The sequence below is a fragment of the Rattus norvegicus genome, chromosome 15 (genome assembly GCF_021556685.1).
Source record: "Rattus norvegicus strain SHRSP/BbbUtx chromosome 15, alternate assembly SHRSP_T2T, whole genome shotgun sequence".
NCBI lineage: Eukaryota > Metazoa > Chordata > Mammalia > Rodentia > Muridae > Rattus > Rattus norvegicus.
In genome coordinates, this window is record NC_141548.1 from 850291 (window position 1) to 877403 (window position 27113).

General features: G+C 40.8%; 1 protein-coding gene across 21 annotated transcripts in view; it reads left to right on the forward strand.

Moving 5' to 3' along the window:
* Positions 1-27113, forward strand: part of Kcnma1 (potassium calcium-activated channel subfamily M alpha 1) — a 705305-nt gene that overhangs the window by 543825 nt on the left and 134367 nt on the right. For 12 of the 21 annotated variants that reach the window (XM_087586681.1, XM_087586684.1, XM_087586683.1 and 9 more), the window contains exons 17-18: positions 8354-8440; positions 15103-15179. In XM_087586681.1, coding sequence (XP_087442807.1) covers positions 8354-8440; positions 15103-15179 — 164 coding nt within the window. Of the gene's footprint in view, positions 1-2120; positions 2133-8350; positions 8441-15102; positions 15180-18707; positions 18717-25139; positions 25314-27113 lie in introns of all 21 variants that reach the window. The other 9 variants (XM_087586674.1, XM_087586678.1, XM_087586679.1 and 6 more) reach the window with 4 other exon arrangements.

A 27113-nucleotide genomic window follows, 5' to 3' on the forward strand; every position in this document is an offset into this window, starting at 1 on the left:
GTAGGCTCTACCCACTAGGCTATACCTTCTAGACAAGAAAGCAGCAGCAGACTCCCTCTTGAAGCTCCTTTTACTGCTGTAAGCAAAAAGCAGGTGGCCTCTGGCCTTCTTTCCAGCAGCCTGCAGTAGAACTGTGATGGGAGGTGCCAGCTCCCTCAATAGCCAAATTGCAAGCATCCTATTGTGTACCATATGTGTTTCTCCCACCGCAGCAGCAGATATCCAGGTGGCAGAATATCAGCCTCATGTAAATTAGCCAGGAAAGAAGAGCTCTGAGGCAGGAGCTCTCGTTATTTATTTATTTTTCCATTAATGATGTGCAAATCAAACCGATGAGGGACAGGGTCTGGTTGAAACAGATAACACCCCAGTCGATACATGACCTTACTGCTGGTTGACGGCAGCATTGTATGAACAAGGAATCCAGTCAAGGGGGTCCTACATACAGCATCGATAACATAGATGATCTTTGATCCTTGACTCTCAGTCATAGTTTTGGAAGAAAAAGATCTGGTTGAAAGATAGCCTGGCTTTTGTTCTCTGAAATGATGTCTGTGCTCTAGTGGGTCCTCTGCTGCTGCATATTCACAAGGACAGAGGGCAGCACACACCAACACATACCTTCATAACTGAGCACAACGCAGGGCAACACTTACAAGGTCCTGCTAGTATCATTTAAGGAGTTTTCATGATCTTAACGAATGGCCACACACACACACACACACACACACACACACACACACACACACCCATTTCTAAGTGTGTGTCTGTGACAAAAACAAAACAAAACACACACTAGATCACAAGCAAGCAGATACTATGTTGTTTCCTCCCTTAACTGTAAGATCAGATTGTCCTTAGTCAATCTGATCAAATGTTGCCTTCCTTTGAAAAACCCAAATCAACCAGACAATGGGAGATAAAATGGTAGATTTGGTGGCCATGTGTAAAACATGGTGATAGCAATTTAAAAAAATTCATGGATAGAAGGATATGTTTTTCTTTTCCATGTTGGCAAAGGAAATGATGTTACAGTATTATTTGAACACAAGAGAGGTCTAGTCACTTATCTTTCTACAGTAAAAGTGGAATCTTCTGAGGTTGCTCTTTGTTCCTCTTTATACCCAGCTTCACCTGGACCTGTGTATGTAGAGGAGAAACTGGGTCCTTGGGTTTTAGAGTTTTCGAGTGGGTGAGCATCACAAATGGTAATCTTTGTGGTGCCAAGGCAGTCTACTTGTGGGCATCTGAACATTTTCTCTATATCATTTTTGTTGATCCCTTTCAAAGCATAAGTGAATATAAAGAAAGAAAAGTGGCATCATGTAGGCATTTTCTGAGCCTTCTGGAATAATCTATGGCAAGAGCCGACTACACCAAGCTGTGAGCATCAGCTGGTCAGCTTGTACATACCTCCCTTTGGTCACAGGAAAAGAGAGCATGCCTCTAGGATCAAGGCACCTAGGAAAACAGATTCCAGGTTCCATGAAGACACAATCTGCCATCCAATAGGCCCACTCATTGGGTGGCAAACCTGAGCTGTTTTCAACAAGCCCATGTACAGCAAAATAGGTTGTTTTGTCTTTTTCCCAGTCAGGAAAGACAAAAAAAAAAAAAGAGGAAAAGAAAACAGAACTTGTTTGGCTTTGTATTGGCTTTCTGTGTGTAGTTGCCAGCATTAATCCTCCATGTGGCTTGGTCTCCGTGTGGAAGCACAGGAGTGCTTGTGGAAAAAGGTGTGCTGGAGGGAATGTGGATCATACCCCCACAAAACCCAGGACTTATCCAACAGAACATTTTTAAGTCCCAAACCACACTTTTTCTTTATCCTTGTGAGAGACATAATCCTGTTCCTCTCCAATTTTGTAATAGACCAGGTATGAAAATAGAGAGAGGTCGAATCTCTTCCCCACCCTCCTACCTCTGACCTGTGTTAAAGGATGTTCTCTGTTGTTGGTTCCACCCATGATGCTGTTTTCATGCTTTGCTGATAAACCTTGTTTTCACACACATCCTTGAAATGCTTTGAAACAAAGGTTTTATTCCTTCCTTTCTCCTGGTGTCAATTGATTTATTATCAAATTGTTTGATTTGAAATTCTTTTCTTGTCGTTTTTGCAGAAGCCGAAAGCGGTATGCATTCTTCGTTAACTTTCCTTCCAACCTCCACCCTCTGTCTTCACTCCTAACCACAGGACTAACCATTTGCCAAGAACGCAAGAAGAGAGAGATTATATATGTGTATATATATAATCTCCTTCCCTTGTCTAGTGTATATATATATATATATTATATATATAATATATATATATATAAAATCACCCATCTCCAACTAGAATACATCAAAAAATACAGCCTGCTGTTGTCGTTGTTTGATTTATTGGTTATTTTGGTTGATGCACTAACTTCTTTGCAGGAAAATAAAAGTAAATAAACAAGCAAACAAATATGTAAATTAGTGGAAAGGCAGAGTCCTCTCTTCAATCATAGTACCAGCGATAGGAACAAATCATATTAAAATTGAAAAGGAGGACACTTCTCTCCAGCCCTCTGTGTCTGTTATCTGTATTGTCCTCATGTTGTCCTCATGTCCATCAGATATGGGCGCCATTTTGTCTTCATTGCACATCCAATTCCCAGTGACCCCTCTGTCTCTATGTTGAGCTTTTACTTTGTAGATTAGAGTTTCTGTCCTCTATCCACAAAACAGAGACCAAGCCCTTGCACCTCTCCTTCTCCCCGTACTTGTTTGGGTTAATTTCATTTTGATTATCTAACATCTTGAGCAGTGCTGATAAGGAACTGCCAAGCTATTATGTTTATGCTCTACAATAAGCATGTTTGTCAGGACAAACTCATGGGTTTCTTTTGCTCCTTGTGTGTTAGTAGGAAATACCTAAGCTTTCACCATGTGACTTCATCCTGTGTTGCCGCTGTTTTGTGTTGCATGAAGCATGACTAAATTATCATTAATGGCTTTTTTAACGTATTTGGGTTCAGGGGTGATTGGTGTTGTTACAATCTTTTTCAGCATAGTTTTTCAATAGTGCAATCTCCTAAGACAGTGCTTTTGAAAGTGCAATGCCAACCTGTTGCTGTTCTTCTCTGTGGTTGTAATCACTGTCATGTGTTTGTGTTTATACGTGTGTGTGTGTGTGTGTGTGTGTGTGTGTGTGTGTGTGTGTGTGTCTTGTCTGGCACTTCCCAATGTCAGATCTTCTGTGATTTATTTTTTTAGTAGATGTGAATAGAGGTGGCTTCCTGTCAGTTTGGTATTATTGACATGATCCAACTGCGAGAAGTTATTGCAACACTATGCATCTTTGAAGGTCCACAGTGGTTGCACCTCTGCTGTTGGCTTTTGGCCTTGGGTCCTTTTACTTTGTGGTGAAGGCATGTTGTGATGTAGGCATGACTTGTCTTAAAATGTTCCAGAAAGTATGGCTTGCTCCCAGAACCACATATCCAATGTTATCCTTCCTAGATCAGCTCTCTCTTTTCTCTCTCATGTAGCTAGTCTTTTCTGTAATATAAAACAATAGATTGAAATTTAATATGATTGATATAGACTCAGGCTAAACCCAATCTTGCCAATATTGTTGTAGACCACAGTGATGGCCATTTGAGTTCAGCCAACTGGGAGCAACCTTTTTTATGGTGTCTCTGTATGTAAATGGACTAAGCCTATGCATATTGAAGCATGGAATACACAAACTGTCTTTTACATATATTCTAATAGAAATGCATGTGTCTAGTTGTGTGGGACTCCAACAGCACTTATTGTAAAGCCCAGAAGAAATGGAAAATTCCAGAGAGGTGATAAGGTTTGAGATTTTTTTCCCTAAGATATGTTAAAATACAGCACAAGCCGCATTGCAGTTGAACTTCCAGAGAAGGGACACAAATTGGTCTAAACGAAGTTCCTGCTGACAGTAAATGTATATGTCCATGAGTAATCAGAGAGACCTCTTTCCAGTGGTGTGATTCATCTGAACATAGCATGAACTCAACTCCTCAATGGCTTGCATTTGCATTTACTCTGTTTAATGAAGTCCCATTAGCTTGCTAGACACAACTAGGATTACAGTGTTTTCAAGTATAAACTATACCTCATGGAAGTTGTGATAATTTTTAATTGCTTGGGGAATGGTACATGATGCCTTGCGGTGAGGGGGGTTGGGAGGAAGACATCTAGACATCCATGCGCGCGCGCACACACACACACACACACACACACACACACACACACACACCTATTCTATTTATCTATGGTGGATTGCAGTCTTCTTTAAAGTATCTGTTTCAGTTGATTTACCAATCATTGGCCATCTCCTCGAACAGTAAGGTTTAGGAAGATTTAAGGAAGGGTAACTAAATACTCTACAACTGTTGCACCTTAAGTATTAGAGAGAGGAAAATGATATCTCCCTAACCTAGTCCTGATTTTCCAACCTGCTCTAAACTCAAGCATGAGATGGCCAATGAAATAGATTGCAAGGTAGTATCTCCCTTAGGCCCCCGTGACAGATACCTACTGTTGAGGAGAGCCCATTCCATGTTGAATCAGAAACCTGGGTTTCAATTCTAATTCTGGTTTCACTATTGAAAACAATTGCTCCAGCTGCCTAAGTAAGTCACTGCTTACATATTTGCATATTCATACTTCATGCCTGTGGGAACTCCTTATCTTGGTGGCCAATCCACAAGAACTTGTGATCACTCCTTTGAACAGCCTGACTGATGAGAACTCCAGTTTGGGTTTTTGAAAGAACAAAGTTGCTGCTTTCATTTACTTGAGAGGAAAAGAGAAACTCTGAGAACTGTGGTCGATGACTGTGACATAGGTTTTTCACTCATTCTATAGCTCTGGAAAGTACCTATAGTATGTAGGACTCTTTATATGTTTATAAAAAGGGGGCAGGGGCTAGCATTTTATTTAAATGTTTTAGATTTTGAAAGTAGATAACAGTTATGACAACTGAAATGCTAAACTTAGGAATGTATTTCTCCAAAGAGTCTTTGAAGTTCACAACCCACACAGGAAATGTAAAATGTTGTGGACCCCAGGAATCAGAGGCCTACTCCTCACCACCATTAGAACTGAATCGAGCCTATCTGGACAGAGTTCCTTGTGAGCCTGGACTTTTTTCATTTATCTCAAGGGCTGGCCTCATTCTTTTGAATCTTTCAACTCCCTAAGCCTGTCTCAGCCTAATCTTTATACCTGCCTCAGACTTCGTGCCCCCAGGGAACATGAGATTACGGGATCACAAGAGCTCTAAGGACAGTGAACCATCTATCTCTTGCGCATCACTATAAAACTCAAGGAATGGGAGTGACTCTATGCATAACCCAACATGAGTCTACAGTAGCCCATTTCCAGATGTTGCACAGAGACCATACGTTCACAAGAGTTCAAATAACATCGAAGACAAAATGGCAAGCAGGCCAGTGAAGCTGTGACAGCTTGTTAACTCTCATTTTTGTAACCACCTGCTGATATTTATAGAAACCAAAGATTAAGGGCACAATGTATCCTTAATGCATAGAGCATATGCCTTTCTTCTCTTAGAGATTTTGTCACCTAGGGGTTATATACTGTATTTTCTAGATTAGGAGAGTGCGACTTAGCTGCCTCAAATGACCAGAGCCAGGACCCAATGATTTCAGGATGATGCATGCACCTAAGTACTTCACTAACATTGCTAGGAAACCTGAGACTTGAAAACCAGGGTGACCTTCTCCAGCACCAAGCAACCCCTCTCCAAAGCACTGACTTAATGAAAAGGCTCTTGAAGACTACAGTACATTCCTTTGACATTCATTCTCTAGACTTCAAATCCCAGGATGGCACTGATCTGCATTCTCTAGACTGCCAATCCCTGGAAGTCACTATAGATCAATTTTTGCTCAGTGTACATACAGAAAGGAGGAAATAAAAAGAATCCCTAACTTGATGGGAACCTTGAGATCACTGCATCTCACAATGACACTGTGGGCTGCATCGTTGAGGTGCAGATAATGTGACTCAAAGCATGAGGTCTTCAGGCATACATGTCACCAATACAATGTGTGTCACTTTTATCTTTCATATTCTGTTGTCCAAATTATGATAGGACCCTACCCACCTACCCACTCCAAACCTGGGAACCCTTCCCCCATTCTTATGTGAATTCTTATCAAAATAGAGACTTCCCTAACTTTTAAGAATATACTTTCAAGGATCCAGAAGTGTGTGAGTTTTTTGTTTGTTTGTTTTTGTTTGGCCTTTTTTGTTTTGTTTTGTTTTAAATGGATGAACTCATGCGTAATACTATCATGTATAGTTTTTTTTTTTAAAAAAAAGCCCTGTAAATTCATCTCACAGGGATTTTTTTATTTGATTGCTTTTTTTTTAATAAGAAGCACAATATTCCAGTCCATCCAGCCAGGAGACCTCTAAGGAAATACAATATACTTGGGCACTTCTGAAAGAATAAATTGATAACAATAGCTATAAGTGAAAAGTATTGAGCTGTTTAACATTACCCTACTTGGTTCTTTGGCCAAACGCTATTGTTAGTGTTACTACCCATCTTGTAGGGACTGGCACAAGTTACCACCTAGGGGATAGAATATGGACCCCACTTCTGATTGCAGAGGCAGTTGAATAGGAACTGTGTCTCAGGAACGTAGGATGAAGATGTACTCGTAAAATGCCTTGTTTAATTGACTTGAAATTAATAGTAGAGTCTCACATACACTTTGAGGAACACAAATACAAATTTTATATGTATTTATCTGTAAAAAATTCTGTATAGTCTCAAACCTCTTTTCCTCATGAGTGTGCTAAATCAGAGGGCTCGTGATATAAGAGTAGGGGCTGGCAGAGGGGTAATTCATTATAAGGTCTTTTTATAAAACCTCTGCCTTTTGCAGGATATCATTGGTGTAGGCTGTTGGGCTATTACAGTGGGCCTATGGTTCCTGATTCAGAAGGAATCTCATTGCTACTGGGGATTCTGGGGTAAAGCAGTGAACTCTTCACACTCTGCTATTACTTAGTATTAATAAATACAATGACACAAGCCCTGTTTCCTGCTGTCATCAGGTCTTATTACAGATAATGGTGGATACTCCTGCAACCACAAATGGTGATTTCTGCAGTAATGATCTGATCACAGTTCTCCTAACAGAACAGTAGTTTTCCCAGGTCCTTCCTGTTTTGCTGCAGGTAGAGGACTCCTTTGACAACAGTGGTTTTGTTTTTAGAATGGTCTTACCACAAGATCACATGTTAATTGCTACCCTTCATTTTGCTTTGGATAACTAGAGAATCCTTTAGCTTGAGCCCAAATATCTCTTACCTTAATCACAAGCTTTTCAGATCAAAGAACATTGCCATTGTCTTTTGCTTCAAGTTGCTAAATTCAACATCTGTTAAGCTCAAGGCCTGCATAAGACAGTCTGGTATTCTGCTTTTGACCTACAGGGACTTGCCTGTTTCTCTCATTTGCTAGATTACGGTGCATTTATCTGAACTGCTATCCCAAACATAACTTGGTCAGCTAATCTATTTCTGGCAATAGTAGGGCAGTGTATACCCCTCCCTGCAAAACAAGGAAGTTGTTTTGTTTCTCTTTTTAAAAAGAGATGATTTTTATTTGTCTTTAAAACACAGTGCACCCCAATGAAGGAATGCCACCTTTATATCTTTTCCACACAACACATACATTTTTATAAAAGGCAGACTGGAGTCATTGAGGTTGGCCAACAGAAGATAACTTTCTTTATAACTGTATACAGATCAGGTTCTTCATGGAGTCTACTACTCCAATGTCCTTCCTTCTACATTAAATACAAAATAGGTGTCTTGTACCATTCCCCATGGAAGTATGTGGTATGTATATATGTATGTTTCTGTATCCATATAGGGGTCCCATCAGTGCTATATCATCTAAGGGAGAATGGGTGTGTGTAGAGCTTCATTAGGCTGACAGTGTTACAAGATTGACCATCAAAATCAGTTTCAGGATGGGGTTGCATCCTGAAGAACTGTACTTCCAGTCAGGTGCATCTGGGGGCATCTAAACAGGTCTGCTAAGCAAACCCAGACCGTTGGGCCCAGATCTGCTTTGATTCTCCTGACTTGGAGTGTATCACCTGGAGCTAAATGATGGCATGGTTGAACTAGATGTGTGGGCCAGTAAAGATCAGTCTCTAAGAAAAACAAAGAAACTGGAGTGGGGAAGGGGGGTAAGCATTATCCTACTGGGGCCCCTATCAAAACAGCAGGGAGGTGTTACCATCAAGGTTTTATGCTGAACATGAGCTCATACTTGCGTCTTCTTTGTTTGTTTCTGTTCACTGAGCAGAATATTAATTAACCCTGGGAACCACCTTAAGATCCAAGAAGGTACTTTAGGATTTTTCATCGCAAGTGATGCCAAAGAAGTTAAAAGGTAAGAGTTCATTTCATCTGCTTTTCTTTCTGTCTGCTCTAGCCAGCCACCTTGATTTACCAATCCTCTCATGCTCCCATATGTCCAAGGGTTTAGCACCAGAACTATTGCAGCCCCTTCCTTGAGCACCTTTCTCACAGACATTGTCTGTCTTTAAATTAGAATATTAAAGTTTTAGAATCAGGAAACCTAGTGCTCTCTCATCTTCCAAGGAAGGAAACTAAAGCCCATTAGAACTAAAGTGACTTCAGGTCATTTTGATTCTGAAGAGAATTCAAGAGATATCTGGCCTCTGGTCTGAGGTTATTTTCTTAATAATGTCTGTGTACAATATTCCTTAATATTACAAATTTTCTCCTGTAAGTGCCAAGTAGAGTTTCAAACAGCTTGGGTTAATTTCTGATGGAACATTAAACTCCCCCTATTTGTGTTTGCAACTTTCTAAGCAGTAGCTAAAATTGTCAGCCTTAATCGTGAAGAACCTATGGGTTTAATGTGAGGCTGGCACCAGGTTCAATGTTTTATGAAATTTTTATTAGTGTCTTTATTCCAGTTTAAGTAGCTTAGGGAATCATATGGCTTTGCATATAAGTATGGACTATCGTTATATGTGATTCTATTCCACCCACTTTGAACATTCACTTTCAGAGACAAGTAAGCCAGACAGGTTACTCTGTTATTTTAAGTCAGTACTGACTATGACGGCCTTCCCTTCTCTGTGGAGGCCTACTATCACATTTCCATTCACAGCCAGACATGTGCTAAGCATGTTTATGCTATATACTAACCCTCAGAAATAACTCTGGAATAGAAGTCACTCTTACAAAGTGCTCAGAACTGCGGCTCTCTCATCTATTAAAAAGCCAACATGCCCTTATGAGCCCCTACTATACACCATTGCCAATACCACCTTATGTGAACCTACTATCCACTGTCACTGCTTTGGGTACTATGGGTTTCTTTATGTTTATGTCCTTATCCAGTTGCCTGTAGCCTTACGAGTTTCTTTTTTTTTTAAATTATTTTATGTGAACTAGTGTTTTTCCTGCATGTGTGTCTGTGTGAGGGTGTTGAATCCCCTGGAGCTGGAGTTACAGACAGTTGGGAGCTTCTGCATGGGTGTTAAAATTGAACCCAGGCCCTGTGGAAGAGCGGCCAGTGCTCCTAACTGCTAAGCCATCTGTCCAGCCCTACAAGTTTCTTCTCTATCTAGGAGAAAACTAAAGCATGGCTTGGTTTATCAGTTTGTGTAAAGTAATAGTGCTAGCAAGAAATGACAGGATGTATTTGCAAACTCTTGCTATGCCAATATAGGACACTGATATTTGACAAATCCAGGCTTATGACTCTCTTTTTTTCTATTCAACTGTAGGCCACTCTAGTTTAAAATGCTTCCAGGGAAAAGAGCACATGGGATTGGGGGCTTTTTGTTTTCATCTGAGCTCTCTGATAAGTTTACTTTTGAAAATCAGAGGGTGCTTGACATTGCTAAAGTATATGAGAGAAACACATCTCTGTTCATTTCATGGGTAGAAGAATATCCAGAGACAGGATCATCAGGACTATCCTAGGTGGAAGTTCAGGTGAGAAAGGAAAGTGGGGTGTCTGGGCAAGCCCCACACCCAGGGACTCTGGAATAGTTACACCCTTGTCCAGATATGGGACACAGAAGCCTGAAGCAGCATCTCTTCTCTAAGCATGGTAACTGGGAGCACAGATGACCAGACATTATGCACACCTCCCAAACAGCAAGTTCAACCTGAACTCCCATTGCATCTCTCGCTAATGACTGTCACAAATACCAGCAGTCCTGGAAACAAATTACTTCCTATATTAGGGAATGTAATATGTCTTATTTCCATGCTTTATGGTGTTCACAAATACATGCTGACACCATCAGCTACAACTGCGGTCTGTAATTTTCCATGGTGTGTGATATGTCAGAGCAAATGTTGTCAGTTATGGGATTTCAAATAGATGAAGAGTGCAGAAAACTACAGAAAAGACATTGGAAATTTGAATAAAACTAAACAAGGTTTTCTTAAAGAGAGAGAGAGAGAGAGAGAGAGAGAGAGAGAGAGAGAGAGAGAGAGAGAGAAGTAGATTATGATGATCTCTTATTGAGTCTTTACCCTCTGTTATGGCTGCAGAAACAAAACAAGATGACAATAGCAACAACAACAAAGTACACACACACACACACACACACACATACACACACACACACACACAAATTTAGTGGAGTCATAAAAACTTTGATGTCTAAGGCTTATGGAAAGAGGAATGAACCCATCTAATCCCATGAAGAGGTTACTCTGAGTATTTGGTCATATGTTTTTAATTCGCTGTCCCTAAATACTTCTCTTTTAAAATAACTTTGGAACACAGTCCAGTGTTTCTCTTACCTTCTTTAGGAGACACATATTTTGTTTGAGTCATAAATAAAAATAATAGATTAGTTGCTGAGTTGAGAAAAATTATCTACTTTTATATTAATATTTCTATTTCTGGTTTCTTCTGAAAACATGAAATACCCCAACCTTGGAATCATTCTCGAATTTACTCACTCATCACTCATTCACACACTCACTCACTCATTTGCCCACTCACTCATTTATTCATCAAATATTTTAATTAATGTTTGGGAAGCTCCAGAAAGATCTATCTACTGTCCTAGGGATCAAATTCTATAGAAGAGAGAATATCAGAGTTTTAGAAAATTTAAAAGAAAAGGGAAGATTTCCATTAGGTATCGCTGAAGGGTGCTTCTCCAACGAGGTAGCATCTGAACAGAAATAGAAATGAAGGGGGTGTTGCGGGAATCTTTTTTGCAATGAAGGGATGGGAAAGGCAGATAATGGTAAGATACTCTTTTTTTTTTTAAGACAACAGGAAACAGCATGGCCAGGAGAGGACCAGAGGATGGGAGTAATAAATCAGAGGAGAGGCTACATCTGGTTCTTTGGATATTTAGAAAGAAAATGATCTTGTTATGGAATCAATCTTATTGATGCTTTGAATGTAACTCTGATATGATCAGAGCTATATTCTCAAAGATTCGTCTACTTGCCTGCTGGAATGCGGCAGGAGATAACCCAAGATATTCAGAGACTTAAATAGCGTAGGGAGATGCTGGCAGCTTGTGGCAGTGGAGTCATGTGACTCCATTTGGATTTGTCTGGGAAGCCTATAGTGGCCACTCATGAACTTTGTAGAAGTGAAGGAAGAGTAGGAGTCAGAGCTAAAACTGGTCCTGGGGCATGAACCATGAGACCAACAGTGACAATGATCCCTCTTGCTGAGATGGGAAAAACTAGAAGAAGATAGAGTTGGGAGGAAATTAGGAATTCTATCCAGGCCACAGTAAATGGAAGCTTGGTCCTAAACATACCATGGAGTCATCATAAAGGCAGGTAGATCCAAGAGGCTGAAGTTCAGGAGAAAAGAGAGCTGGATATATCAATATGGGGCCACTTCAGCAGGAATTCCTGGCAAGGAACAAATGACCCACTTAAGTAGAAAACAAGAGCAAAGGTTTATGAAGCGGGAGTCATATAAACCTGTGGACAGGAAGATGATTAAAATCAATGAGAGACAGCAAAGCATCTCACAGGCAGCTGCAGAGGATAGCAACTTTCAGCATGGAACTGCAGGGAAAAGGGGATGGAGATTTGGTGGAAGCTTGCAGGGAGGGGGGTCATGGTGTAGGAATGGTGACTGCTCAGTTAGTGGGAGCTTTACCCTCCAATGGAGAAATGCTTCTCTTGCTTGCTATTCCACAACCAACAAGAGAGCAAACTCATCCTTTCCAACCTCCCAGTGCCTTCTGATTCTTACCTTTAGCCAAGCACAGCAGAACAGAGGACAAGGAGACCCTAAGGCCAGCCTAGCAGAATGTGGAAGGGGGTCTTTCTGGTGGTTTGTGCGTTGGGGATGAAGAAGATGGGGGTTGTTTTTGAGAAGATGAGCAGCAGAAGGATGCAGGAGTCACAAGGAGTGAGGAAAGGCCCCTGGAATCACATCAGATTTCATCAGAGACCTGGGGGACTTTGTTTCCAGGATCACTGAGTTTACAAAGACAAGTGTGTAGCTCTGACAGAAGAACATTGCCTAGAGAATGTGGTGGAGGCTTCCGTGGGTGAGGCAGCTCCTGAAGAATGCCCACTTGGCAAAAATCAACTTGAGGTTTAAAGAGTCTACCTCTTTAGTCTGGAGAAGAGGTCTTCGAGTCTTCATGGATACCTTTAGCTTAGTACTCATCTCCCTCATTAGCTTCATCTGTCTGACTGAAGCAGCTGTTTGGATAAGTGAACGAAGCCAAGCAGAGAAAGACCAATACTACACAATCTCACTTTACATGTGAAACCTTAAAAAGTCAAGTCCGTAGAAGCACAGGGTAGACTGGTTGGTTCCAAAAACCTGGGGCAGGGACACCTCGGGGAATAAGGGTCAGGGAACAGGAAACATTAATTTAAGCAAGAAGATAAATGCAAGAGGTGGTTTGGATAGGTTATTTTTACATTTACTTATTTATTTGTGTTGAATAGATGTGAGAATTTGCTCACCTTGAAGGGAGGTGAGAGGATAGCTTTTCTCCTTCTGCCACATGAGACCCAGGGATCAAACTCAAGTTGTCAGATTTGGCATCAACTGCTGTTTCCTGCTGAGTCACCTCCCTGGCCCATAGATTGTTGTTGTTGTTTTTAAAACAATTTATTGCATTCATGAAAATTGTTTTTTAGCAATTTTTCTTTTCAGGAAAATTTTAAAGGCTCTCACCTCACATATAATAAAGTAACAAGTAGATGAGAGAATATATGTGTTAGCTTGCTTGATTTAGTCACTCTATAACAGAATTTCAAAACTGCACATTGTACATCTCAAATATATATATTCAAGATTTTTGGCTTCTGGACTTGAATTTAGATTCTCCTATTTAGCAGTGTGACCTTGAACAGGCCATTTATAATCTCTCCCTGTCTCAGTTTCCTTATCTGTAAAACCAAGGTAATAATTAAGCCTCTTTCAAAGTCTTGTTTGAAGATCAAATGTGTTAATGCCTTTGAAATGCTAAAAGCAGCACCAGGCCTGTAGTTTGTACCCTGTAAGTGTGACCTGTTATTATTGCTGCATTGTCTTCACTCATGAAAGCATCCAACAAGAAGAGGGTGGCCAGAGGAAGTAGATGTGAACTTACTTGCCCCAAATGAGAGGATGCCTCTTCTTGTCCCCCACTGTTTCAAGGCAGACTACCATCTTATTCATTTCCTAACCACAGCTTGTAGAGCCAGCAGCTTCCTTTTCTGATTTTGCAAAGAGGGTGCCATCTGATTGAAAGAAATGGTGAAGGAGCCTCTTAAACCGAAAGAGCTTTGGGCTTGCTGTAGAAATGCAAACCCTGTGGAAAACAAAAAAGAATCTAGAGCTGTGTTTATTTCTTTAGCCTCCATTGAAAAATGACCTGTTTATTCCTGGCACTTACATATGCTTCTCTACTTACAATGGGTTTACATCCCAATAAACCATCATAATTTGAAAAGAGCTTACGCCAAAAATGCATGTAACCTTTTGAACATCACACCTTATTCCAGACTGGCTAATGTGTTCAAGTGCTTCACATTAGCCTATAATTGGGCAGAACCATCTAACAGAAAATGTGGTTAATGTATTTACAGAATGTTGAGTATCTCTTGTCACCTATTGACTCCTGTGCTGAAAGCTAATAACAGAGTGGTCATATGGCTGTGCTTCTGCACCATCTCAAGTAGGAAGGGCACAACCCACCTACCAGGTCCCCAGGTTAATCCTCTGAATATCGTTGCTGAGTAGTGCTGAGATCATCTTAGTTCTTCTCATCCAAAGTATCTTTGGCCCAACCAAAGTTCACTTTGGAGTCTCAGATTGACATTAAAGTCAGATTAGGGGACATTGTTATTGTTGAATGATTCTTGGGGCCCATCCAACCCAACCATTCCTCTCCTTATCCCATTCCAGTGGTCAGCTGAGTCTTAAACATTTACCCATTATATATGCTCAGAGCAAGATATAATGGGAATGGATCTAGCTAGCTTTGGAATGAAACAGACTTTGAATCTCAGGAGAAAGGTGACAGGAACCACAGCATTCATTGTTTCTATAGTCCCTCCTCTCTCCAGTGGCTCTCAAACTTTTCTTACTTTGATAAGAAATGGTGTGCTTTTGAAGTGACAAAGGTAATATTTATGTTTGACTGAGGGTCGTCATCCTTGCTCTCCTTTAATATATATTTGACTAGACTGTTGGGATTTCAGAATTGTTTTTAAAGTACACTCCAAAGACTCAGGGATGGCTGACCATGTGTTCCAAGGACCAGTACTCAGTGCTGTTCTCAGAAACAATAGTCACAGACTCAGTATGTGACACCATCAGGACCTTTCTCCCCATTCCTTTGCAAATAAAAGTTTATAAAAAGAAGCACCAACTCCAATCACAGAATCCTGGGTTTGAAATGAATGGTCTTACAACAAACATTTCTGTCTACAGATGTCTAAACTTTTCAAAAGATGAAAGGAAATTAGGGCTGGCATGTTTCATTAATTTGGCACCACCTCAGGGGAAACGTGGTACTCATTTTACTTTGGTGGATTATGAGATGTGTCAGTTTTTCCATTCTTTTTCTCCAGGGCATTTTTTTACTGCAAGGCCTGTCATGATGACGTCACAGATCCCAAAAGAATTAAAAAATGCGGCTGCAGGCGGCGTAAGTAGTGTTTCTTTCTCCGCCCCCCTTCTCCCTCCCCCGTTCCCCTTCACCACCCCTCAATTCCTTTTTCCTATTAGACATTAAACACCAAGTGCTCTCTTAAATGTGCTATATATTTCACCCAGCAGTTTAAAGAAACATGAAACAAATACCTGCCCTTGCTTCAAGCAGAAGAAGAAAAGAAAAAAAAAATTACAGTCAGTGCCCAGGTGGGAACTTAATACATACTGTCTACTTCTTTAGTAGTAGACATCTTTGACCCACACAGTTAAGCATCATGACTAGAATAGAAGATACCTGTGAAGGAGGTGGTGTTTCTTAATACCATGATTTCTAGTAGGTAGGAGGTCCCTAAGTATAAAGAGTATACATAATTCTAGTAGGATAGTGACTCTCAGAACCTACTTTAATCTCAAAATAAAACAGTTAGAATTCAGTTAGAATTCTTGTAGGTTCAGATTTGTATCACCCCAAAAACAAAACCAGTGCTCCAAATAAAGCAATCAGCCATCAATGTCCTGACAGTCATCTTTTATGTCTTTGACCTCAACATTGGCTCTATGTAAGGCACATTGCTTTTTGGGGTGAACTGTTCTGGGTTCAGAAGCTTCCAGCCTAGTCTATCTCCGTTGTCTTCTACCAAAGCTTTTCTAAAGACCCTCCCTCAGTGGTGGCTCAGGAACATTGGCTTATGAACTCCACAGACACCATGCTGTAAAGTTTTTACCTTGGGGAGGGCCAACCTTTTGCAGCAATTAGAATACACCCTCCAAAAAAGATTGTTCTGAACCCTAGAGAAAATTAATGGAGTGATGCCTCTTGTTCGATGGTGACTTGAGGTCCTAAAAGCTCCTCATGATGGTTGCTTTAGTCCTCACTATAACCCTACATAATTAGTGGGGGTACATTTAATCAAGTTAGAGAAGCAATGAGCATTCCATGTTTAGTGAGAGGCTGAAATTGCTACTAGCTATGCAGCCAACATTCACAGATTCAAGTCCTCTGAGGCCTTTCTTCATGCTGTGTTCTGAGGGCCCCAATCTTTCTGACAAGGGAAAGGATAACCTTGAGTTAAATGAGTGGAAAAATGACCCTCATAAAATACATTTTTACAAGCAGAAATTAGTCAAAAGGCCACCATTTCTGGGGTATGCCACCCAAGGGTCTTTTCACTGGACTGCCTGAGGGGAACACGTTAAACCAGTAAGATCTAAGGATGGTACTGCCTAAACATTAATAAGTTGGTTTCTTGGGAAATTCCAATGGACAGTACTTGGTCTAGCAAAATTTCTGTAGAAATCCTGTCAGATTCCCTTTCAGACACCAGCTGAGGCCAACTTCTTAACATATAGTTGGCTTCCCCCAAACTTTGTCACCAACCCCAGAACAGTTTCCTGATTCTTTCATCCCACAAGGAAGAGTGTGTGAATATGAAGAAAGGACATCATCAGGTCAACTGCCAGGCTCCAGGGATCACTTAGCCTTCTCACCATGTATCTAAGAACTTAGAAACCTAGCAGGCATCCTCAGAGTTATTTAGTCATTTCTATCAGAAGGAAGAGGGCATCCTGAGCATAGATGTAAACAAGGGAGATCAAGATGGTGAGCTCTGTGAGGAGATTCTCATTGTGGTGATGGGAGTAAAATGGCTAGGGACATGCTGAGATCAATAATTCATGCAAGGGTGTTGTTATAAGCAAACTCATCCTTTGGGAGCCTTAGTGAAGTGGCAAGACTATGGGCTACTAATTGAGCAGCCACTCAATGTGCTTGTGAGTAACCTCTTCATGATGCTTTCTTCTTGGTCCCCATGATAGAATGGTGAGTGAGATTTCTTCCAAGCCTTTTATCTAACAAATATCGATAAACTCATTTCATCTTACCATATGTATAAATTCATAGAGGCCCACTTGCTAAGAAGAGAGGAATGGCTGTCTGAGAATGTGAGGGCTCTTATAGGATGGCTACTGCCTCATATCATTGCAGATCCTTTGGGAGGTGGTAGTGGAGATGAGATGTGGGTGGGAGGAAGAACAAGGGAATTGACTCAAAATCCACAAACCATTTGTAGTGTTTAGAGGATGGATGGAGGCCCCAAGGCTGATGGGGCCTATGGCATTGTGGAGAAAGACGTATAAAGTGAGATCACACAGAGAAGGTGCCAAGAAGCTGGGTTTCCATCCTATTCCTGAAAACTGCCAGGTGATTTGTGGAAAGCAGATGGCCCATCTTTGTTTAAGGATACTCTTCATATCTGGAAGGAGAATTCACTCAGGATGACAGAATGGAAGAGGAAAGATGAAGAGAGAACTTCTCTTACTCTCTCTGAAATTAGTATGTCCCTTATAGGATACCATAGTACATTATGGCATACCCCTTTTAAAATACTTATAAAAATACTAAAAATTTGACTTCCAGGGTATTTTTTTTCTATCTTCTTTCCAGGCAAGCAAACAGCAGTAAACTTTTAGCTTCATTCTGTTGTGAAAAGCACACTGTGATTTACAATGCCTTTATTCTCTTAATTTCCCTTATAATTGGTTAAGCTAGTGAAATGTTTGATCTGCTATCATGCATAAGACACAATTGCTGCAAAAGGATTGTCTCTGCCAAGCTATTCAAGGCCATGGGCTGTGTGGTGAATATTTGATAATAATCAGAATTGTCCAAATGTTGTTATTCCCAATTAGAAGGCCATAGCCTGTAGGGCAGGATGTAGACATGTAAGGAAGGATTAGAATAAAATGAATAATTGAATTTAAACCTCCTCATGAAGGCCAGGCACTCAAGAAATTGGAGAAGATATGTTTGGCTGTAGAAAATCTTGCACAAGGAATAGTTATCATTGTCCTATATATATATAGGAGGAGGCTAAGGCACCAGACAGGAACTTCTTGGTGTCCAAAATCGGAAAGAACAGTTGGCTCACCCAGTTATTTATCCAAGCCTCTCACTGTAGCAGTTAGTAATTCACCATTGAAAAACTCAACTGCACAAGAGTAAAACTAAAGACTCCAGAGTGTATGCTTTTCCCAACCTCCTGCCCCTACCCAGTTTCTCCCTCCCAATTCCTCCCTACCCACATCATTCCTTTTCATTCAATAACCTTCGGTGTTTCGTGTCCTCTATCGGCGAAGTATGGAGTGTGGACATTCCATTGTGGAGATCCCGTGCTGGTAGTATAGTTTAACTTGCGCATCTCTTTCCATATCTTCCTAGCTCTCCATCTATTCAGGAAGCAAGTCCAATCCAGATGTCTAGCCAAGGAGCAAACGCTCAGACACTAGCATTTATTCATTTTCTTTTTCTGTGTCACAAACCTGGTCTAATGATTTATACTTTCCCTCCTCCCAGCCTCTGAAAAGTTGCCAAGGGTAGACTCCTGAGGGACAAGTCATGTCTAGATTGATGTGTGTGAAAGAATTTCCTTTAATTTCTAATCATTGACATATCTTTGATTTATTTTGTTTCCTCTTTGCTGCCTTGGAATACGGCCCCTACTCTATTTTAACTGCACCCTGATAGTGATCTATTGTGAGTAAAATGGGTTCCCAGCAGCCCAGAGTCTAGTTCTCCTGGTCTTTTCTCTAGATGAGATACTTTTTTTTTCTGTACAGTTTTAGTTTCGTTTTACTTTTGGTATTTGTGTTGCATGTAGCAGTTACTTCATGCCCCAACTCGCTCATGCCCTACATAGTCCTTGTAGAGTAGCCAGGAGCTGGAGAGTGCCCAGAGCCCACTCTCTATGCTTCTACCCATCCCTCAGCCTCCAGCAAGCTCTGGACGTGGTCTTATTTTTTTCATTCAAAAATAAGACCCCAACAACAGTGTGTTTCTCTTGAAGGCCTTTGCTCGGGACTTTTAAGGGACACTGATTAGGCTAGAGTAACTACCACTCTAGCTGTAGATGCTTTGTCCATTGGGGGTCATGATCATGCTTGCCTTTGATAAAAAATACTTATTTTTCCCTGCTGCAGAGCTTGAATTCCTCTCTGAAAGGAAACACATAATAGGCTACATATATATTCCCGAGCTGTGATATATATATGATATGCCCTAGGGTAGCTTATATGTAAAAATGTGTATTTTTATATACAATCATAGAGATATTCCATAGAGAGAGAAATACAATGATCACATTATATATGTCTCTCTATATAAGAAGGTGCTTCCTGGAGATTTAATTGAATACTCCCTTGGGACTGTAAGTATCTGCCTTCCTGGAGATGAATGGTAATTATTTCTTACAGTCTATGGCACTTCCTTGCTTTCAAAAACTTCTCCTTTTGTCAATATTCAATGATTCCTCCACAGTTCTTCTGTGAAAGTTAGGCATCCTGGAGTAGCCAGGATATGCTTACTTCAGGGAAAAAAACCTGTTAATTCAAAGAGATATTGTCTTTTTTCATGAGTGAACCATGTAGGGATCTAAACAAGCCTCTAGACTTCTCTAACTTACCGAAGGCATAAGATCCCTGTCATCCAATCAGATCTAGTTTTTAAGGCCAGTATTTCTATGTGTGGCATACAGCTATAGTGCTCTCATGGGCACTAGCCATCAACTTTGGGTCTTGGCTTACAGACATAATACTCTCTGGAAACAAAAAGGAGACCCAATCTACAACTCATTGAGTTCACTGGCTCTGGACTATGAAGATGTATCCGCATCCAGGCCTCTCATATTCCTTTGCAGAAGAAGAAGCAAGTTGACCAACCAAGTTCTGGTAGCCTTCATGGTTTGGGAAATGTATAATGTTCTGTGTAAAGCCAAAACAAAATAGATACCTTCTTCAATAAAACACACAGTTCTGCCCAAATTGGCTCTGCAGAAAGTTTGTGGAAGCTTCACTTCTACACCCTGCAGGACTTTCATACTCTAGCACTCTTTGAGAACTAGAGGGTTACACAAACACAATCAACACACAGCTCTAGAGGCAGTCTCCCCCACTTTCCCCAGCCACAGAGTGACTGTTGTGAGCTAGATCAACTAGCTGGGTGTATACTCTAGATGGCTGGCTTTAAGCTCTGTCTTTCTCTTTTTCTGATTATAGAAAGCCATGTGTAAGACTTTTCTTCTCTGAAAGGTATCAGGAGGAGCTGTGTTAAGGGAAGATATCATTTCTCATTTATAGGATTTTTAAAGACCCTCTAATTCTTAGTGTTCCATCTAACAATATACCACAAACAAAATATTTTTTAGAGGATTTTGCTTATGATTTTGGTGGCTACTGAGCCTTTGAAGAATGACTTCATGTTAAGAAACAATGCTTCTCTTCTGTGGACTGATTTGAAAAGTGGGCTGTGGTCTAAGAAGTGTGCCTTAATTTAACGGCATTTATTTTTTTTCCTTTCACACTAGTCTCCTCTTACATTTGCTCCCTTGGAGACCTAAATTATTTTCCCTCTAGCATCTGGAAACCTCCACTTTGGCCTCTTGGGCACGACTGCTTTTCCTCTCCCTTCCAACCCCCCCACCCCCTCTCAAATTAAGATTCTGCGATTGCAACTTGGCTGGCTGTTTGGTTGCTGATGCTGGAGGCAGACGGAACTGCAGACAGCATGGGCTGCAACCCTTCCTTCCATTCCAGACTTGGCTCAGAAGAGCCAACCAGCAGAAGACCTGAGGCCTCACACCCGATTGCATCAGTGTGCCCCAAGGAAAGAGAAGTGACCATGCTACATCCACAGCAGGTTTTATTTCTCAGCACCACGACCTTTGACAACAGAGGAAAAGTTGAGCAAGTGTGTGTCTGAGAAAGCCTTCATTTTAAACATTCAACAGCAAACAGATAGCTTTGATGATGTCCATTAAGGAAGTACTTCTATTTTGTCTCTATAAATACTACTAGGAAGTCATAATGGAAATATTGGATGGATATCCATTTTATTATGGTGAAGAAAAGCACATGAAAGTGTTCTTCTGAAACGATGAAACTTCTCATAGTTATCTTTTTTTAGAGGAAGGTGAGACCTAAGATCAGATTCTTGGCACGGACATGACCTCTTCACATCATTGGTACTGGTCCAAGAACAAGAACATTTTGTGGGCCAAAGAGAAAAAGAAGTCCCGGGTGGCTTATATATTTTTCTTTCCCAGAGTTAAGTTGGCCTATGGGGGCAATTCATAGAGCATAAATTTCCAAGAGCCCCAAGACAGAGTGACAAGTAGTCACACCATTTGTACTCTGGCCTAGTCCCTCTCTCAGGAACCTGCGTATGGGGACCCCATCCACCAATACAGTTAAAGCTTGCAAATTACCACTGTTGACCACCCCAGGATCCTGTCCCAGGACCCTTTATCTGTCTGTTCTCACTGCCCCTAAACATGCACAGATTGGAGCAGCCACTGAACTGAAATAGCACCACAGGCATTTGAACTCTTAGAGAGAAGACAAGGCCCCTTTCTCCTTTGAGGAGACCTGAGCCAGCGAGGTCGGGCTTCATTCCATTAAAGAGCTCTCCCACAGCAATCCACTAGATGTCCTCATAGACCTACTTTGCTTTCTTTGCTCTCTCACTCTACAGAAAACATTTTCACTGGTGACTGGGAAGCGCTGTGGATGGCTACTAAGAAAGAAACTCAGCAAACACCAGTGGAGAGAAGACTTTTTTTTTCTAATTACCAGGAATAGATGAGAAACTTGTGTTTTTAAATAGATACTGAAATGCTGCAAGTAGGTCTGTGAAACTCAACCTTTGGAGTATAAAGTACCTCTCTGATACAGGAAATGACTCCTCTAACCCAAAATTTACTGTAGAAAAGAAAATAGTCACCAAGAAGACTCTGGGAATCTGTAATTCATTGGAACCAAAGTGAAGGGTTAGGAAGCTGTAGAATTGAGGAAGGAGACAGAGAAGTGACTTTAAAGTTAGGAAGTTGGTGATGCCTGTAAAACTTTTTTTTATAACCCAAGAATAGAATGCCCACAGTTTCTGGAACACCTACTACAAGGGAGGCAAATCTTCAGGTCTTCATTGCTAACCTTCACCACGAGTAATAATGGCCCAGAGGGAATCTTTTAACTGAACATACATCTTTCAAGCCTGATGGACTGCTCCATCAGATAGAAGGTCAGAATCACCCTTCTCTTTGTCTTAGGAAACAAATCCAGAAGTACATAGATGACAACACGTAACTGGGGGGTGCAGAACAGGGGCACATTCTTAACTGGTCATCTAGACATTGTGGTTCATGAAGGTTTGTCAATATGTGGGGCTCAATCATTTTTAACTGTTTTTGTCTTGTCTCTGAGCCTCATGTTGATCATTGTTGGAGTGTGTGTGTGTGTGTGTGTGTGTGTGTGTGTGTGTGTGTGTGTGTGCAGTGTTCTTTGTCTTTTGAGATTTCTTTTTTTTTGCGTTTGATGGGAGTGTGAAATGGCTAGGAAGGAGTGTCGAGTAAGAGCATGTTTTCTGTTTTATGCATATGCCGCTCTGGAATGTGACTGCTTATAATTAACAGTTAATCTTCTTATAGCAAATGGGTTTCTGCTGCCTCAGTTACCAGTTGCAGCCTGTTACTGCATGCTAACAATATGAAATTTTACAACAGTGCATGGTCTCTGGAACAGCCAACCATGACAGTTGCAAACAGTCCCTGAGAGCCACTGGTTTGATGTTATACTCCTTCCTGAACCTTTTTAGAAGTGGGAGGTTTCCATTGCCCATTGTGATAGGTTGACCTCTGTGGGGAAAAAACAAAGATTCCAAAGTTACCTATTCCCATCACCCTTTCATTCATATATATATATATATATATATATATATATATGAACTTTCTTTCCCCATAAATGTGTCACATTCTATTACCATGCATGAACCCGAAATGGCAGTATGAAAATGAAAACCAGGGACTGTTGCTAATGAGAAACATAGCATTTCTGAGTTTGATGGGATTTTCTGCTACAGCATTTGATTTAAAAACAGGAAAAAAAAGACAACAACTTTCAAAATAATTTATCTACAGTGAAACAATAAACAAAACAAAACAAAAATCATCTCCATTCTCCTCATCTTTGCAAGTAACAGGCCCATATGTCCAGTTAAAGGACCAAGAAAGAAAAAGCAAGAGATTGGCTTTCCAAGTTATATTCCAGATCTGGATATGATTCGGCTAAACTTATTTTCATGTCTGTCCTTGAAGATATTCTTTTCTCCCATTTTTGACTTCAGCCACTGTTGTTGATCAGGGTGGCCTGGACATTGGCTGTATGCCTTGGGATTTCCTCTGACTCAAATGCTATAGCAGATTCTTATTTTTATTTTTTAGTAACAAGCTAAGCTCAAAAGAATGACACACTTCGAGTTAAACAGGGCTGGGGTTGCATGTTAATCAGAGCAACAGCCTTAGTTAGGATGTTAAAGGACCATGTCATTGGGAATGGGAGCCTATTCACAGGAATGGAGATGCTGCTGGAGGCCTCTCATTCATCTCCCACCAGTGCCTGCTCTTCACAGTCATAATGTTCCCCTTGCTTGACAAGCCCACTGTATGGCAAGTCATTAAGGTCTTAGAACAGGGCTTGACCCATGTGAGAGATTTAAACCATTCAAAGAGGGCAAAACCACAAGCTATATTTTAAAGTAAGGGGGTGACCATTCTCTACAAAGAAAAGGAAAGAGGGATAATGTGGGGGAAGGAGTGGGTGTGGAGATAACACCTCCTTGGTCCAAGTTCAGTGATTGGCTGTGATGCTTGGAAGATATATGAGTTCTTCTCCTACCCTGTGAGAGGAGCAGGCTGGTTCCTCCTAAGTGAGAAGCAAACACATTTGCCTGTTGTAGCATCAAAAAAAGGGGCAATGGCTTCTCTTATACTGAAATATAAATTGACCACAAGGGTAAAACAGAAAATAATGGAGTCATTACATTAACAAGCTTTGCATGACGATATTTGAATTGGCTCTCGGGTCAGTACCAAACCTTTACACTCTGCCAGAGAGAACCTGAAGGTTCCTGAAAATTCCAGCAAGACATTTCATATGCCAAGTATTTCATGTTTGTTGTTTATAATCTCTCTTGGCTAATATTTTCTACATAAGGAAAAAAGCATGATTAAACCAACTAATTGCCTTCTAATTCTCTGGTGGGCAGGGAGAGAAAGGCAGCTCTCCCAGCTGATACTCCCATGAGTAGCTAGAAGCAACCCAAGAAACCAACATCTCATATTGCTTTGGGTGATTTATTTTTTATTTGTGAACTTCCTTTAATGTCATATATGCAGTGTTAGCCCTGAGTAGTGGCATTTCTTATATGGACAGATTTGGATATTTGTTCTGTCAAGAGTAAATTTAAATTCCTGTAGCTATCATGTAAACTCACTCCCGGGAAGTTCAGCAAAAGCATCCTCAGATCTGATATTAACATGTAATCGGTTCACATTTAATTTGATGGGAGCTTGTCCCAGGCTCTGCCTAATGCCCAGAAATAGATGGGAATGAGAAAACCTTCATCTTAGATATGTTTATATCCTGCAAAAAAAATATCATTGTACCAAATAAGCAATCCATTTAAGCGATTGGCCCTGTGTCTCTTTTGCCCTCCTGCATTAATTGTGCCAGGGCAAGAATGATAGTTACATTTCTTTTTTTTTCTGTCTGTAATTTGCTCTTTTTTTTTTCATCCAAGAAATGGGATGTGTTCAGCCATGCCTTCTTTCTGTGGTCACCGCTCCATCAAGGGGACAAAAATAAAATGCAACAGCCTTGGGGGATGATAAAGGCAATTTATAATTTTCACTGCTTTTTTTTCTTTCTTTGTTTCTTTGTGTTTTTTTTTTTTTTTTATGTACAACCAAACTGTCACCAACAATCGCTGCGTTTTTTTCTGGGTCAAGACTGTTAACTTGAACTAAGACCTGTGTTCAATCCTCCAGCGCCCTTCCAGCTGCCTTGCTGTATGTGACCTTGCCATTAACTGCCGCTCTTCCTCTCCTCCCACCCAACCACATGGTTATAGCCAAGATGTCCATCTACAAGAGAATGAGCCGAGCATGTTGTTTTGATTGCGGACGTTCTGAGCGTGACTGCTCGTGCATGTCAGGCCGTGTGCGTGGTAACGTGGACACCCTTGAGAGAAACTTCCCGCTTTCTTCTGTCTCTGTTAATGATTGCTCCACCAGTTTCCGTGCCTGTAAGTTTAACCTCAACACACACAGTTCCATGTCTGTGCTCGTCTGTGGTAATCGGCCCTGTGTCTTGTGTTGTGCTCTGTGGTCCCGTGAGTCCTCTGAGCTCATGTTGCCATCCTACTGTGGTCTTGTATGTGATGACATGTTGCCTGTGTTCCTGTGTATATGATGAGAAGGCTTTCCCTTTTGCCCTGTTTTGTGCTTCTTGTGATAGTGAACAAGACTGGCATGTGACAGCCTGCTAATGGTCTTCCTCTCTCTTGCCTAAATAGGTGAAGATGGAAAGCTAAGTGGTGGGATAGCAAGCACTATTTTAATAGAGGATATGTAAAGATGCAGAAATTCAGATTTAGAGGTGACCATTAATTGGGGTGGAGCCAAAGGATGGAGGATAAGGAATAGGAGAAAGGATTTGCTAGCATTTCAAAATACAGCAGCATCTAGATGCAGATGTTTGCTCATGTGTATGTATATATATATGTATATGTATATATATATATATTACACCTATGTATTTCTTACCAAAGTTTCATTCCTTAGTACCTCATGTTATCTTCAGTTCTTGAAGAGAATATTTATTTTAAATATGCCAACCTCCAAAGACTGGTAATTTCTAGTGCTTCCTTTCAGAAAGTTGGCTCATTCAAAGGAGGCTCTTGGGACACTCATTAACATCTTATATTTTCCCAACAGTTTAGTCACACTTTACCAAGGTATTATGCAACAATCGTGAATCTAAATATTAAAACTTTAAATCCAAAACCTCCAGGATTTCCTTCACTTTTTGGCTTAGGCCTATATCACTGCCAGGCTCTTCCCTGAGCTAGAGCCCCAAATAGTTGAGTGCTTGACAGCTGCTGAGTCTGATGAACCAAATCCCTGAGATCACTTTCTTCCATTTCCTTTTGGCTAGCACAGTTGGGAGGTGATGTTATGCAACACTTTGGTTTGAGATGCTGAGATGTCTATCCTTGTCTACTGGCAGAAGAGCTTGAATTCTGCACAAGGACTTGGATCCTCTTGAACTATGACCATGACCTTGAGCTCCCATAAGTGATAGTATAGGAAATAGGAGATGATGATTTTTTTCTGCATGCTTCAACTCTTTAAAGAACCCAACCTGGTTCTTGGTGCTGGGTTGGCATTCCATGCGTCCACTCTTCCTCTGAATAATCAAAAGTGGTTAGACTTTTTCTTCCTTGATGTGGTTCACGTCCACCACAAGGGAGAAGAGGAACATTTAGTTTCTGAGCATTTGTTCCCAGGACAAATGCATGTAGCTGGTCACCATTGTCTGTGTTGAAGGTAGTCCCAACACAGTGTACTTGAGACCACAGGTCATATCTAGCAGGAGTGAACACTACCTTCACTTGTTAGACTGCTAAGCCATGCCAGGTACTGATGTTCAAAGCTGCAGTTTGTGTTTGAAGTCTGTAAGCTGTGTGTTGAGCTATAGACTGACACTATATATTGAAGCTATATATTAAAGAAGCTTGATCTGAGATCAGTGAGCTATCCCTTCTTATTCATGGGAGTTGTACTGAGAAGTATTATGAACTGCATCTACTACATTGGTCCAAGACTTTAAGAAAGGACTTTTGTTTTGGTTTCCTTTGGTTCAGTTTTGATCTGTTCTTACAGATGCTCAGCACAATTCCATGTCCCTTTATTTTTTTTCCTGCAAGAATTTTTCCTCATTCGTGTGCTATTCATAGCTAACTCAGGTTATGACTGTACTAAAAAATTTGTCTATGATGTGCATCAAGACCTCAGGTTCAAAGATGAAAACAATGGGGTAAGCT